This window comes from Lepisosteus platostomus, chromosome 17 (genome assembly GCF_059453375.1).
Source record: "Lepisosteus platostomus isolate fLepPlt1 chromosome 17, fLepPlt1.hap1, whole genome shotgun sequence".
NCBI classification, from domain to species: Eukaryota; Metazoa; Chordata; class Actinopteri; order Semionotiformes; family Lepisosteidae; genus Lepisosteus; species Lepisosteus platostomus.
In genome coordinates, this window is record NC_142627.1 from 18,453,117 (window position 1) to 18,468,435 (window position 15,319).

Sequence of the window (15,319 nt, forward strand, 5' to 3'; positions counted from 1 at the left end):
AAATGGGACATGTTTGTCTCTGGGCATTGTGGGCTGAAATCCATGGCTGATCCGACATCTTAGCCTTCAGAGATTCGTCCTCATGTCAAGTAGAGTGTCACTTGGATTGTTTCTTCTGGCACTGTGATGCTCTTTCACTGTGACCTGGTGCCATGTCTCGTGTCAGCCCAGGAAGGACTGGGACACTTGCTGTACCACTCTGTGACACTGATCTGGAGACCGTGCTGTCAGGTCACAAGTCTCCTTGCTGAGGGGCTGTGGCTGTAAAGTAGTAATGCAGTAGTAAAGTAGTGGAAGAAAAAAGAGCATGGGTTGGAGTTGACCTTCCAGACAAGTGTTGAAAGCGTTTAATTTTTCTCAGGAAAAGGTTTGGTGAATTACTTCGTAAAGATGCCTCAATGAAAGAAAGAAAAAAAGTATACTCAGCCCTGTGCCGTGCAAAATAGATTTAGCTCTTTTTAAAATGTATTTTTATTCAAGTTTATTATTGGTTTCTTGTTCACCTTAAAAAAAAAAAAAAAAAGAAAAAAGTTCATCATAAAACTAATGCCTCCATGTTTTGTGATCCCCTCCCCTTGTACCAGGGACCCTGGAGGTATTGAAGGCTATGCAGCAGCTGGATGTGGAGCCCGATGTGGAAACCTACTCCAACTACATCCTTCCCAGCTTCTCCAGCCTGGAGGATGCTCGTGCCATGATCAAGGTTCCACTGCCTCTCTTCTGTGGATGTTTTGTAAAGTAACAGTTGTCTACCGGTGCTGCACCAGGCTCCAGTTCCAGGCTGGCGTGTCTAAGTGAGGCCTGTCCTGTGATTGCAGGAGGTGGGCTGCCCTGTTGACACAGAGGGATTTGCTGCATCGGAGCTGAGGGCTGAGGCAAGCAGTGGGAAGCTCTCTGATGTGCTCGCTTTGTGTGAGTAGAAGTGTTGTTTCAGGCGGCTCAGAAATTCTGCCCATTTCTTACCATGCGGGGAATAAACAAAGGGCACCTGTAAGGTAATCGCTGTGAGACTATGTGTTACACAACTAATAGCAAACACTCTTGACTGCGCAAGCACAGCAGAAGGCACTTCATCTTGAAGAGATGTGGCAGATTGTCAAGTTCCCATCTCAGGTAATCTTGCAGTGGCATGTGGATAACCCAGCTCACCTCTGAGAGGAACAGCTGTTTTAATTTCTTCTTTGGTTCTTCATTGTCTGCATTTATTATTGCAGTAAAAGATGCTGTATGATCATCAACTTTTATGACAAACACACTGATCTTTAAATATGTAAATATAAGCTGTGAAATCCCTATACCAGTTACCTTAATGCTTTGTTGGTTCTCTTTATACGCTCCCCCCAAGTTGCTGCAGCAGGCTCTTGTACAAGAAAAATCTGCAGTCTGCCAGTTTTTTCACTGGAGAGCGACAGCAGTCTTTCTACCAGGTTGTTCTTCCAGAATTATTTCCTGCTTCACGTTGTCAGTGAGGAACCAGCCAAGGGCTGGGAGGGAAATTGATGCTCCCACTAACATGAGAGCACAGTGTCAGGTCCGGTCAGCTGTGTTTCCAACAGGCAGGTAGGGCTCAGCCTGCCACAGAGTGTCTGCATCAGCTCTCGTCCTCGAGTACAGTGAAATGGGCTTCTGCAAGACCTGGGAGGGAGAGCAGAGCCATTAACCCACGAAACGCAAAGTCACAAAGTAGCCCAAGTTAGGTGCCCTCCCACATTTGAACATCATTATAGAACGTGCTGTCGTGAAAGTTCTTTAGTGTGCCTAACACTTAATTCCAAACATACTTGATGTTTGTTTCACCTAATAAACTGTCTGATGCAGGTCAGATCTGGGTCCTGCCTTTCCTTGCACACAGGCCCATGTTGTCACGTAGAACGGTCTTGAAGAAAGGACTCACTCTTGCAGTCATGGACAGAATCACCCCCAAAAATCCTCCCCCTCAGCCAGGCTGATCTCAGCGCACAGGCACATTCAGCATCGACATACGGCTAATGGTTTGCCTGTGGGCTAATTGCCGGTGTTGAGACACTCGCACAATGAGAAGCAAAGCTGCTAGAGGAGACATTTTAAGTGGTGAACAAATCTAAATATCTAACGAAAGAACGCTTTGCATCGTTCAGAGGCGATTTGCTAAAGGAGGCTATGGGACAGCATTTATAAATAATGAATTTTTTCCCTCTTTGCATATTTGCCCTTCATCTGTTTAAAGTGTGAGGAGATTTTCCAAGGATCAGAAGTTATTAATCTTTTATGTTCAGTGAGCAGTGCAAGATGATGTTGCGATTCTACAAGCAGGTCTTAATTTTATAAACCCTCTACTTTTAAAATAAGGCATGTTAGTAACTTAGGGTTCTTGCAACATGACTCTACTATTTCATGTTCTAACGATTGTCTATCCTTGTGTGTTTTTGAGTTGCAAGCACAGTGTCTCACATATAGGTGATGGGGGTTTAAGGGTGCTAAAGGCCATGTTGTATTTTGTATCCCGGTCAAACGCACTAAGTAATCTCTTTAAATACCAGGATTAGAGGTTTACGCTCAAACTTCTCTCTCTCTCAATATATCTTGCAGTGTCCTCTCCCTCCTTCCCAGCTGTGGATCTGATTGCCTTCCGCGGAAGCCTCGTCCTGGGTTTCCGAAGGTGAGCGTGCACTTCTATAGCCTGTAGCACACCGCGCACACTGCGCACCTCGAAGTGCGTGTGAAACGGGAGCACTGAGGTTCTCCACGTACAGAGATACTGTGATGTTCTGCCAGTGCTTGTGATACAATTACAGGCGCCACTGCAGAATGAGTTAGGCAAACACGGGTTATTTCGACGCACTTGGCTACCTGGTGGTAACCTTGGGGATGACTGGAGTCGGTGTGGAGAGAGAAGTATCCACGGTTCAAGTTCAGCTTGAGGGGTTCTTGTTTTTCCATCTTTAGCTCCTTTGGACAATCACTTTCAATCTCAGGCCTGGAATACCACTGCATCTGCTGCTTTCTGCTCCAGGTGTCTTTTTATTCACAGGCTAACGTATCTCAGTTTTCTGTTTGGTCCCTCTTTTTAATACCATTTTCAGCTCTCAATATGCTGGATGGGGTTTGTTATTGATACAAACCCTGCAAGATCAGCGAGTTTCAATGTTGAGATTTGTGTCAACAACCATTTGACAAGGTGTGTGCGCCTTCAGCTTTTTCAATCTTGCACCAATGGTGCATTCTCTGCAAGCGCCACTGCAACTCCGGCGGTACGGTGCTGTGGGGAGGGGGAGGGCGGGTGGGGTGAATCCCTGGGTCACCAAATGAAATGTGACAGTAGATGAGGAAGGAGCAGTTTGAGATTTGAGGATGCTGTGCTCCACGTTTCTCCCTCGTGTGGGCAAAGGTGTGTTAGTGCTCCTGTGGGAGACTGGAGTCTGCAGCAGCCAAGGGGCACCTCCTAGCACCATCACCGTGGTGCCACTCTGGAGTCATGATGGAGCCGGAACACTGCACACCACCCTCAGCCCAGTGTCTGCCTGTTAGTGGTACTAGTCTCCTTCCGTTTTGTTCATTTATGCCGGCATTATACAAAGTGGTCCTGTCTTTTGGTAAACCTCCCACTAAATGTACCCAAATCATTGATATCAGATACCAGATATCTCGGTTGCACTGTAGATAGCATGAAGTTAGGGGACCATTGAATCATTTTATTAATTATTTTAAGAAATATCAAAAGGGCCCAAATATTTTTAATCTGTGGGCTGCCTTCAGATTTAACAATGCATTGGAGTCCATGAGATCCCTGTGAGTCTGAGGAGTAACTTGAGTGTGAGCACTACTGCCAGGAACCCTGTTACAAACCCACCTCCCAGTGGTGCTGGCTGCCCTGTGTGCCTGTGCCTCAGGATGCCTGATTGCTCGAAGGCTGGCCTTGGAGAATAAGGAGCAAAAATGCAAATACACCTCACTTAAAACTTTGCCTCTGGATGTTGATGTGAATATGCAGATTCTTTTCCTCAATGTAGATACCCAGGGAGACTGTCAGTGTTTTTATTTTTTTTAGTTTTTAATTTTCACCCCGCGGCCTTAATGAAACCATGAGAAAACTTACCGCACGATATTTTCTTAGCGTGTGATTTTTACTGAGTTTGTTTGGTGTGGGTTTGCCTGTAGAAGAAGATGTTCCATTCATTTTATCCTATAAAACAAAAATTCCACACAATACTGGTGATATTGTGATACTGTGTGTTGAAATGGAGCTTTCTGTAATTATGATACCAGACGTCTTTCATTGGCAGGACAGTGGTGTGGCAGTTAGCGCAGCTGACTCTCGGCTTTAGAGTTCTGCGTTGTGGTCCAACTTTGGGTTCTTCTCCCCTTGGAGCTTGAATGTTCTCCGAGTTCTCTTGGGGTTTTTGCCAGATTCTATGGTTTCATTCCTAAGACAACACTAAGTTTGTCTGGCTACTCTAATTCTCCAGGAGTTTAGGGTTTGTTCCTGATGTGACCAGAGAGTTTCCGTTCCCAATATGACCAGTTCAGGATACGTGACTGGACTAGAGATAAAAGAGTGTGACAGGCTGCGTGGCCTTCTCTCATTTGCAGCCTTTTCTGACAACTTTATATGTGAGCTAAAAACAGTACATTATATAGATGATATCACACATTTAGGCAGTTTTTGTGTTGTGGATACTGTATATGTAGTTGAAAGGGTTTCTTCTTCCTCCTGAGGAGTAGGAGGAAGTTGATGATGTCTGTAAGTGCAGATTTTAAATTAAGGTCTGGATAGGTTTAAGTATCACTTAAAAATATCCTGGGAAAGGTGCTCCCTGTTCAAATGGCTTGCTGTTTGCTTTAAATATGAGCAGAGAGCTTTTAGAGCTGGCTGCAGCTGTCAGGGGCTGTAATTGCATGTCAGTCTGTGGTTGTCAGAGCCCTGTCACTTCACATAGTGACCTGGACGTGTCAACAGCAAGGTCAAGAGGAGGGGAAGGTTAATTTAATAATTAAATGTCCAATTTTTTCGCCTCTTAAACAAGCTGATGGGGGGGGGACAAATATAAGTAACGTAATACATATGGCTGTCATTCACTTGACCATTTAAACCAGTGGCTCTCTGCATAGTGATTTGTTGAAGAGACCTCGCCTCTCAATGACATAATCTCTAGTGTCATGGTCATCCAGATTGATGCCTTCTATGAGCCTCATTTGTTTATTGCTTACGAAGTTCAAGAGTAACTGTCTTAGATGTCATCATGCAGCATGCATTCATTTTACAGCATTACTACAAACATCAATTAAAACAATGTCTTGTCAGTGTTATGAGTATTTTAGTGATTTTCAAAGTTTAACAATTTTAAACATTATCAATTCATCATAAATAAGTCAATCCATCACAAAGCTGTTCTAGGCATTTAGTCTCATGTGCAAATAGCTGTTTTTAACTTTATCACGTTCTTAACATTTTTACAAAGCAGGGTGTTTTCAGGTAAGTGGATAAATAATCAGAAAGAAATCTGACAAGATTGCCAGTCATGTTTAATCTGTTACACAATGGGGACCTGGATTGTTGCGATCTATAGGATTCTCTTCCTCTTTTCATGAAATTGTTTTGCTGATTTCTTATTCTTTGCTGCCCCCTGCAGGTGTAATGATGTGGAAACCATGGCTAAGGTAAGACTTGAGCTGCTAATAGCAAACCGTCCCTGCTCACAACACAGTTGTTTTTACAACAGCAGGTGTTTACTGGCCTGTACAGTGGACTAATACAGTGACATCTCGAGTGCAGGGTTCAAACAGGATTAAAGCTCTGGTCAGTTAACAGTGTTTATATGCATAGTTGGATTTTTATTTTTCAGTATTTTGATCTATGACTTAACAGTGACAATATGCAAGTTTTTTTGATACAGCAGTTCAAGAGCTTTATTCTTGTCATATCTGCACAGGGGCCAACAAAATTAATATTGAATCCAATAGAGTAAAGATGCATGAAAAGGTATTGAGTTGGGGATTAGTAAATGGTGTGAATTGGAATGCAGAATATACATTTATTATCTAACTTAGATGCTTTGATGGATCATAGAACTATATTTGCCTTTAAAAGACAAGAAAAAGAACCATGTCTCATCTGTTGAATTGTAGGCACCTCTTTAGGTTAGCCTCCAACTTTAACTTTGAGAGAACCAAAACTGATCTCATTATAAATAAGAAAATGGAAGACTAATCTAATTTGTATCCTGTTACAAAAACGTTGTTTCGGTAAAATGAAAAAACCACCATTGTTAACTGGAGCTGCCAGGGTTTTACATGGCAGCGGCACCAGAGCTCACTTACACAGAAGCAGAGGGAGTTGGGAGCTGTGGATGCAGAGGGATTTGCAGAGACTTGGCGAACATTCCTGGCGGCCGGCTGACTGGAGCAGTTCTGACAGGCAGAGCAGCAGGTCGATGGCACGGAGAGCGAAGTCCGAGCCTCTTCCTGGGAAATGAGCTTGGCAGCACTTAGCTGTGATTTTCCGGTGCACAAACTGCCCGGAACAACACGGGTCTCCCTCCTGCCACTGCCTGTTCATTGCACAGCGTCTCTTGGGACGGCTGCTCTTTGCACAGTAGAGCTAGGTACACTGAGGGGGCGTTTGATGTATTCAATTGTACGTCCAGGGTCATACATTACTGCTTCTTCAGTATCCGGAGGAAGAACAATTGCAAACGCTCAGAGACGAGAATGATAGCAACCGTTATTAAGAGGTTTCTACAGCAAGGCAACAATGCAGCTATGAAGCAGTGTGGTGATGGATTAGAATTCTTTAAATAACCTTCTCTTTACGAAGCACTTTGTCTAGCTCACCACCGTTGTGTGAATTTCTTGGTAAACGCTAAAACATTTGCAAAAGAAAATCTTGGAGTTTTTTGGCAGTTTAACAAATATAGCAACTTTCTTTGAATCATACATGTTAATTCATATTCTTGTTTTTTTTTCTGTGGGTTAAAATCTCTGGTGATTTGATTTTTTTTGTAAGCTTTTCACTTCCCTTCGGTTGTTAATACTGAAAAGATAGCTTTAGAATTTGAAATAAAGATAAAGCCAGTTACAGTGCTAATATCCCATGCACATATACAGCAGTGTACAAATGTGGTGAGGCTGTAGGGGTGACTGCAGGCAGGTCCTCGCTCCCCTGATGTGCAAGCGCTTGGCTTTCAGTTGCATGGCAGGCTATCGTTTGCACTGTACTGAACTCTGTGAACCGCGAGGCACTGGCCACCATCAATCTCCATACGCCGCAGGGCGAACAGCCTTGATTTTAAACTCATTCACTGCATATTGCAACACTTTCCTTCTTATGCACTTGTACATGTTTCATCCTTCGTCAAAGCAGGGGCTCTGTTGTGGCCGTGGGAAAGATTAATACAGTGTACATGCTGTATTTTTTATTTTGTATCTGGAACATATATTCAGAAACTGACTGGAAATAAAAGTTGCCCAAAACCATTTTCCTGGAAGAAGTGCCTTGTCCCCAAGCTGAGAAACCACAGTCGGATTGGATGAATATATGATAATGATGCAGCACTTGTCTGTGACATCGTTCAGCTTAATTCACTTTTTACTGTCATGTTCTCGTACTGCACAAAATGTACATATAGGAGTCTGTTATTTTGATTTATTCTCTGCCATTGTCACAGTACACTAGATGGTGAAACTCAGGGGGGCATGGGGTGAGAAATTACTATTTTGGGGAAGAACCATAGCTGTAATGTTACATTTCAGCAACTTACAGAGGTGTTTCCTTTGTGCAAGCATATCTGTGCATGCGGTACAGGGGGAACCATATGGAAAAGTGGTGCAGCAGTCTATTGTGAGGAAAAACAGCTATTTAAATTATTGCGTTTTCTTAAATTAAGTTAAGCAGAATGTGTTTCTCAGCATTTCTCTTACAAGTCCTGTATCCACAGCACTAGCTGGGCCTTTTATTCCCTTCTCCTCTTGCTACATCAAATGCCGTAATGTTCTGCTGATTAGCGACTGGGTTGGAAAGGAGGTTATTATTTTGCAAATTCAATTGTAGACAGTGTTTGTCTTTGCGCGCTCCCCTCTTGTTGAGCATGTGATTATTCTGTCGTTCCAGATAACAGAGCTGCTGTACAGAGACGGACGCTACTGCCAGGCGCCTGCAGGACCCACTGGTAGCGTTTCAATTTCTCTGATTGTAACTCATCCACAAATCCAGCCTTCTGCGTAATGATGGGCTTGAGGGATTACAACAGTGGACGCACTGATTGCTTTTTTTGTTGAGGCTAAAAAACCGAAAACATCGTTAAAGCAAAGGGGTGGCGTTCTGTCTAGCCGCATGTATGCAGAGGGAGGTTGATGGATGGGGGAGGGCGATACCCAGTCACCGTGGCATTTGAATCTTTGCCTGGATGGTGGTCACTCTGTGTTATTACTCAGATTATACCTGCTTTTAAAATTCGGTCTGACCCCGGTGTTTTACAACTGACTGGCGAGGAGTCTGGTGGGTGAAATAGCAGCTATTGCTTGTGGGCCGGGCAACAGTGTTTTTCACTGTGCCGTTGATTGAGGAAACGGACATGTTGCCGAGGAGCCCCATCCAGAGGCGGGAGGTGTTTAAGAAAAGTATAGGCTGCTGAAATGAACAGAGTGAGAGCACGCAACGTATCTTTTTGAAAGTTACACATTTCATTTAGTGCCGTCCATCCTGCTGTCCAGAGTAGACCTGCAGTGTCTGGTTGGCTGTATTGATTGTAAAGTGTGGTCTGAGAAGGCGGAAGGGAAGTGATCACCGAGACAAGACGCACTCTGGTGGTGATGCTAAAGTGAAAGAGAGAGTTTTTTTTTCCTGAACAATACAGGAAAAATACTGAGGGATACTCAGTACTGAAATAGGTTGCTATGACTTAACCTATAGATTTTCTGATGAGGAATATTTCAGTGCAGAATAATACAGAGGTATAAATGGTATGTTGAGCTCTCTTGCAACTTTTTTTTTGTTGAACTAGGGACATATAGACTTAAAGCACCTTTTAAAAAATGTTTTGCTGTTAATACAGTTAAGCCTGGAGTAGCATGGAGACTCCAGGCCTTTGTGTGGCCTACATAAAGGGGAAACCTATTACTTTCATGTCCCATAACATTTCACTGCAAAGAGCCTGGGTTTGTGAAGCTATCATTGCTTATAAACCCACGCTGCCTGTGAAGATGAACCCCCGCGATCACAATGTCTCCTTTCCCACATGATCCCTCGTGCCACCCCCTCTTTGTCATTTGCTCGACACCTTGCTGCAGCTCCCGTCGTCTTTAGATAAATCAGTCCTGATCACCTTTCGCAAGAGGTTGCGTTCAGCTCCTGCCTGATTGCACGCGTTTTCTTTTCTGTGCGCTTGTGTCCATGAGCTGAAAATTGTTCTCTCTCCTCTCCCTGCAGAAGCCATTTCCTATTTTCTGTACAAGCTAATCGAAAGCATGAAGGACTCGGAGGTACAGGCCAGGGAGGAGATTCTGCGGCAATACTTCACCCAGCTCAAGAACATGGTATTGTCTCATTTAACCTGAGCACTAGACATCCTTGCTCAGCACTGTCTCACGTTTGTACTGCTGCTGAACACTAACAACACCATGATATTACAGCGTATTCTGAGGAATTGTCTTGTGCTGCCACAACTGTTGTCTAGCTTTAGTAATATACCAAGCACTGCAGTTCTTAAAAACAAAAAGCTTCTTAGTGTTTGGCAATATTTCAGCAAGGAACACATTTGTACGAATTTGGGGATGAAGAGCCCATGTAAAGTAATTTAAAGGATCAACCTTTGGGCAAAATGTGACTTTCCTTACTTCAGACAATCCAGTATCACAAGAACAGTGGAAAAAATACATTTTGGTTTTATTAGCTTGCAGCTGAAAACATTTACATTAATCCAGCAATGACACTGCATGTGTGTTTTTGTAAAGATGCTGAAAAATTGATTTGCTTCGTTTCTCTGACATTTGTGTGATTTCAATGTTTAATAACGAGTAAGGTAAAAAAGTCTTGATTTTGTCCATTTTATAGAACATCACAATCCCAGCCAGCATCTACAGAGGAATTCGCAACCTGCTTGATTCCTGCCATGTGCCTGAACTCATTAAGGTAAAAGATGGAAGAGGGGGAAGCTCACTTTGAGTTTTTGTAAGCCTGTGCAAATAGAACTGGTTAACTCTTTGAATAAGTCCAAAATGGACAATTGCATTATGGCTGCTTCATAAAATCACACCTGGCTCGCACCATTCTCTCAGAGAAGCCTGCTGCAAATAAAGTGGTTAGCTTCAATTGTTTTTAAGTTAATTGGCCCGGTTCAATTTTCATGTTTTTTGTGGAAATCTAAAAGTACAGTGTACAAAGTTTGATTGTGTTCACAGTATCAGTGCGGTCACAGATTGCTATATTGTGACCAGTGATTTGTTAGATCTAGTTCACATTATTGCTTTCAGGCCGGTAGTAATAAATGTTACACCAATTGATAAAGCAGCTTAGTTCCTGCTGTGCCTTTCAAAGAAGTCAAATTTGCTCCTTATCTGTTTTTAGGATGTTCTGGTTCTAGTTGATGAAAAGGACATTACCACCAATAACATCCCCAAGGTGAGAATTTTTCAGTTCTCTGAGATTTCTGTGTCCTGCCCTGGGTGCAGCTGACAGGAATGAAGATAATTACTGTTTCTCCTAAAACTTGAAATAGCGCTGTTCTTTTCTACTGCTGCTGATTAGCCTCGTGGGTGGTAGATTGATCACTGTGTAATTGATTAATAAAGTACCTAGATAATTTATCACGAAAGATATATAAATGTTTCACATTTTAAAATCCCTGCTGAAAACAGTTGGGTTATTAAAGGGAATTAGCTACTTTCAAAATGTCTTGTATTCTGCATCTGTGTATTGCTCATGGTGTAGAGGAGATAGTGTTTTTTTTTAAAGAAGTAAAGATAAGTACACAGAATTCTTGCCCAGTAAAGAGTGCTCTGAGAAGATTACAAGAGGTCCATATTGTGTGTATGAAGGTATAAAAGGGTTTTGGAAACTTTGGGATCTTTTGTGGTCTTTTGGTCCTTAATACAACATTTCAGCTGTAGAGTGCAGACAGGGTACTGACCTGGCAGCTGCTTTTGCGTTTGCTGTTGCTTTTTCCAGGGGATGGAAGTCAGGGTGTCTGCTCTGGAGACAAAGCTGAATGAACTGAAGGCTGAAAACAAGCCTGTTGGAGACATCCTCAAACAGCTCATCTTGGCTCTCTGTGCTGAGGAGGTAACCTCACCTGCCTGTTTCTTTCGTTAATCAAGTTTTTCCAATTAGTTTCCTTCCATGCCAAACATTTTTTGAGAACTTAACTATATTATCTCAACTCCAATTTACCATCAGATCTATAGTTTCAAAAGAAAAGTGCTCTTTGATAGTCTGCATGGTTAATAATGTCCTCAGTCATTTCAGGCCCCAGAACAAGAGTACTTTAAACATAACATAAAGCAGTGATTGCAAAATAAATAATGGAGGCTTACTGGATCACATCACATGTCACTACTTTGATGGCTAAATGTTCCTCTGAAGGGATTAAATGAAATAAAGATTTATGTCTTTTTCAGTGGGTCTCCACAGCTAGAGATGGAGCTATCTTCTTGTAGAAATTACAGAGAAATTCACTTCTAGGTCTTTAATGGTGTGGGCGAAAAGCTACCCGTCTTCATATTATCTTTTTAAAAAACAGTATGATTTTGGGCTACTGTACATAATGATGAAAGTATAATAGCAGTCCATACCTACGCTTTTCTTTTGAAGTCATTTGCATTCACTAAAGCTCTGGTGAGATATTCCCTGTCCGCCTAATGGGGCGCTTGTATGTTTTTAATGAATGCAAAGAAGTGCATTAGAGTCCCGTTGTAAAGCTTTGGAAAGATGTAAGGCTGTGTGTGGAGGCTTTGTTATTAATGTTTCCCATAGTGCTTCTTGATGGGTAGTGCCTCTTGTCCCACAAGTGAAACCGTGAAAGTATCTCTTAATCTTCTGCACTTAGCGCACAGCGTGGCACTGATATGCCACCTATCTGTCTCTCTTATGCAGCTCCCAACTTGATGCTAGCTCAAGAAGGCGCTATAGGCATTCAGCACTGTGTAATACTGTAGCGACGGACAATCAGAGCCACAGTCTTTGCACACCAGGTGTACTTCATTAAATCTGCCACCATTTTCTGTTAGAATAAAGTAACTCTTCGCCAGATATGAGAATGTCAAAAACAGTAATATTAGTATTCTTAAAATCTTAAAAGTTACATAATGGGGGGAGAATTCCTTCTAGAAATAAATATACAGATGTGTCAAATAGTACATAGTTACCTGACAATGTTACCCTTTTATGCATCGATTATGTATTTACATGTAGTTTGTTATCCACCAAGATGTATACCTTCTGTGAATCATACCTGTGCTGTTCACTTTTTTTAAAGCCTATCCTTGATTGAAAAAGTATATCGTAGTGCATGCCTGGTTACCTGGTGTCTAGATTTAGTAGTGGAGTGGGTGTGGTTAGAGTCAGTTCTGTAAACATCAAAAGCTTCACAGGTACAGATTGTTCACCTGAAAATTTGCCATCTGGGTCCAGTGTTGTTGGTTACAGAAGTAATCCAGTATTATAGTTTGGGTCTTGACTTTGTCTGTAAGTTGGTTAATATTTTGACCACACATTCATCTTCAATTAGCATTTGCATTACATGTAAAACTCACTTTCTGACTTCATTCATTAAGGGGCTGACAAAGATTTTGACATTGATAGGCAGTGGCTGGGTGTGTTAATACCATCTGACATGGCTGCAGTGATTTAACTCCTGTTGTCCGTATGTGATGGGCTGTATCTGTTAAAGCAGTAATGCTACTGGCTTCTGCTACTGTCAGTGTTTACGCCATGATTGTGCTAACATGGATTAATGTGGCTGTGTGAATACGAAGCATATTGGTTTAAAGGATTTTTAGCCTAATTCTTATTTTAGATACGCTTATGGCGTTTATTTAAAATGTCTGGACCTCAAATAGAGACTTGGAATTACTTGCCCACAGGTCGGCAAATAGGCCAACGTATATCATCATCCATTCAGCGTGAGCTTTGCTTGGACAAAGAAAAAAAACTCAAACCCAGCCAGGGAGGAATTTTGCAACGTTGTTCTGTTTTGCTCTTGAAGGCTGGTGACAGTTGAAACACTTTCAGAAAGTAGGCTCCCCAAGTAAAGACTCCATACTGGAATTTGGTTACTTCCACTATAGAGCTTGTTTTGTGGGGCCTACTTCAGTTCCATTCTCGTTTGGTAAGAAGGAAACTCCTGGAAAAGTCTATTCATACATTTTGAATAGAACGAAAGTTTTTTTTTTATTATTTTGATAGTGTTATTTTCAAGTTCTGTGTACTTTTTCGTCTCAGAACCTGACCCGGGCCTTGGAGCTGCGGGCACAGCATGAAGCAGACATGGTTATTGGCGGATATGCAGCCCTCATCAACCTGTGCTGTCGTCACGACAATGCTGAGGAGGCACTCAACCTGAAGCATGAAATGTGAGTGCGGAGCACGGTCTGTGGTCTTGCCTCACACCCCCCACCAAATTAAACTGCTGGGAACATGAGCACTGTATTAATGTTTAATCTGCAAGCCAGGCAGATCAATGGAATGCATAGGAATATTAATGTAGAGATTCCTCAACCCTCTGCTTTTAGAAAGCCAGCCCAGGCTGTAAACTGACAGCTTGTTCTGTAGACCTACTGTCAAACTTGCAGTTTAATTGCATTCACCATCCGGTTGAATTTTGATCCTTTTGCTTATTCTGTTATTCTAGCAGAGGCTTCTGAAATGCCTGACATACTCGCAGAGCTTGGGTTCTCAAGTGCCACTCTGTGTTTGGCTCAGTACCACCTGCATTTAAAATGGAAAACTGGACTTCAGTAGTTTTATTTTAAGGATCTAAGCATTGCCTAAATATATAGGCTGTATGTATGTAATTAAATCAACACTCATCATTCTTTTACCTACCCGCATCAGTAAATTGGCTGTCCTGTAGCTAGAGATTTATTTAAAATGCATATTTGCTACAGCATTATAAGGATCTTCTGGGTTGCCATTGTTGATCAGAATCTCTTGTGATGTCATTTTTGCTGTTGTAGTTTTCAAGATTTCCAGATGTTTCAGGGGTGGACGGGAAGCTTAGCTATTTAAAAAGATGAAAACAATGTTTTTTTACAGAATATTTAGATACTAAAATCATTTGTTAAAGCGGTAAAAAAAATCATTTTATCAAAACAACCCATTCTCTTTGATCTCTGAGGAATAGTACTTGTTTTATGCTAATTTAAGTAGTTTAAAAATACTAGTTTTCGCAAAATAAAAGATTTGGATGTAAAATGTTCTTCAGTGTAAAAATTCCAGCACAGCATTGGTTTGGTTAAAAATATAGATGTGTATCTGCTTGAATTAATAAAATGCTTTGTATGTTTCAGAAATCGGAAGGACTCCTCTGTTGCCCTTGATGCCAATAAGTACATGGCACTGGTAAAGGTTCTAACTAAGCATGGGAAACTGGAGGGTGAGTTGTCTTTGCTTACTGTTTAACATGGTTCAGCAGTGTGTGTTTGCAGTATTGCTTCGCTGAGCCCAGCATCTTTCACGGGTGACAAGTATAAGCTCCATAAAATTCAGATACAGTTGATACAATATCATATGAAGAATGCTTTTTAAATTTCTATTTGGATTTGCAATATTGTGCATGCCAAAATTATTTTTAAATTAAATGTTAAAGGTAGAACTGCTGCATGGTTGAGTTTGGCACTTCAAATGCAATTGTCCACCTGCATTTGAGGTACTTGTTTAGTGTGATAAAGCCTTAGATGGCAAGATTGCAGTCCACATTCAGCAAGGACATGGGTCACCTGAATGGCAATGTATGTCCTGAACTAGCTGGTATTATAATTGTTATGGAAACTCAGCTCGGCTTAAGTTGTCACCTGTCTTTCCTCATATTGTTTTGTGAATCCAGAGGTATTTTGATCCCATCTTGCCCACAGACATGTCTTTCTTGTGCTACGGTAATGATAATTCTCTTGCAGACTCCTTGTCCTGGAACCAAATCAAGCTTCTGCTGGTTTTGTTTCAAAATTCTGTTTAGATAAATGCTATTATATCATTCCTTTGCACTATAAAATTGAGAATTGAAGAATCTACATGTCTTGAAATTTATATTTTTATGTTATCAAAGGGTGTTCTCCTGGAGTGAAATAGCAGTTAGGAATTAAAACAAATGAATTATTATTATTTTTTAAATTGGGAAGCCTAATAATGCAC

At 41.6% G+C, this 15,319-nt stretch overlaps 1 protein-coding gene across 1 annotated transcript in view; it reads left to right on the forward strand.

The window, feature by feature from the left end:
• Positions 1 to 15,319, forward strand: part of lrpprc (leucine-rich pentatricopeptide repeat containing) — a 66,972-nt gene that overhangs the window by 12,426 nt on the left and 39,227 nt on the right. Inside the window, exons 12-22 of the mRNA XM_088610222.1 lie at positions 585 to 703; positions 819 to 912; positions 2,569 to 2,638; positions 5,610 to 5,637; positions 8,087 to 8,144; positions 9,404 to 9,510; positions 10,028 to 10,105; positions 10,541 to 10,594; positions 11,141 to 11,254; positions 13,412 to 13,542; positions 14,479 to 14,564. Coding sequence (XP_088466348.1) covers positions 585 to 703; positions 819 to 912; positions 2,569 to 2,638; positions 5,610 to 5,637; positions 8,087 to 8,144; positions 9,404 to 9,510; positions 10,028 to 10,105; positions 10,541 to 10,594; positions 11,141 to 11,254; positions 13,412 to 13,542; positions 14,479 to 14,564 — 939 coding nt within the window. The remainder of the gene's footprint in view (positions 1 to 584; positions 704 to 818; positions 913 to 2,568; positions 2,639 to 5,609; positions 5,638 to 8,086; positions 8,145 to 9,403; positions 9,511 to 10,027; positions 10,106 to 10,540; positions 10,595 to 11,140; positions 11,255 to 13,411; positions 13,543 to 14,478; positions 14,565 to 15,319) is intronic.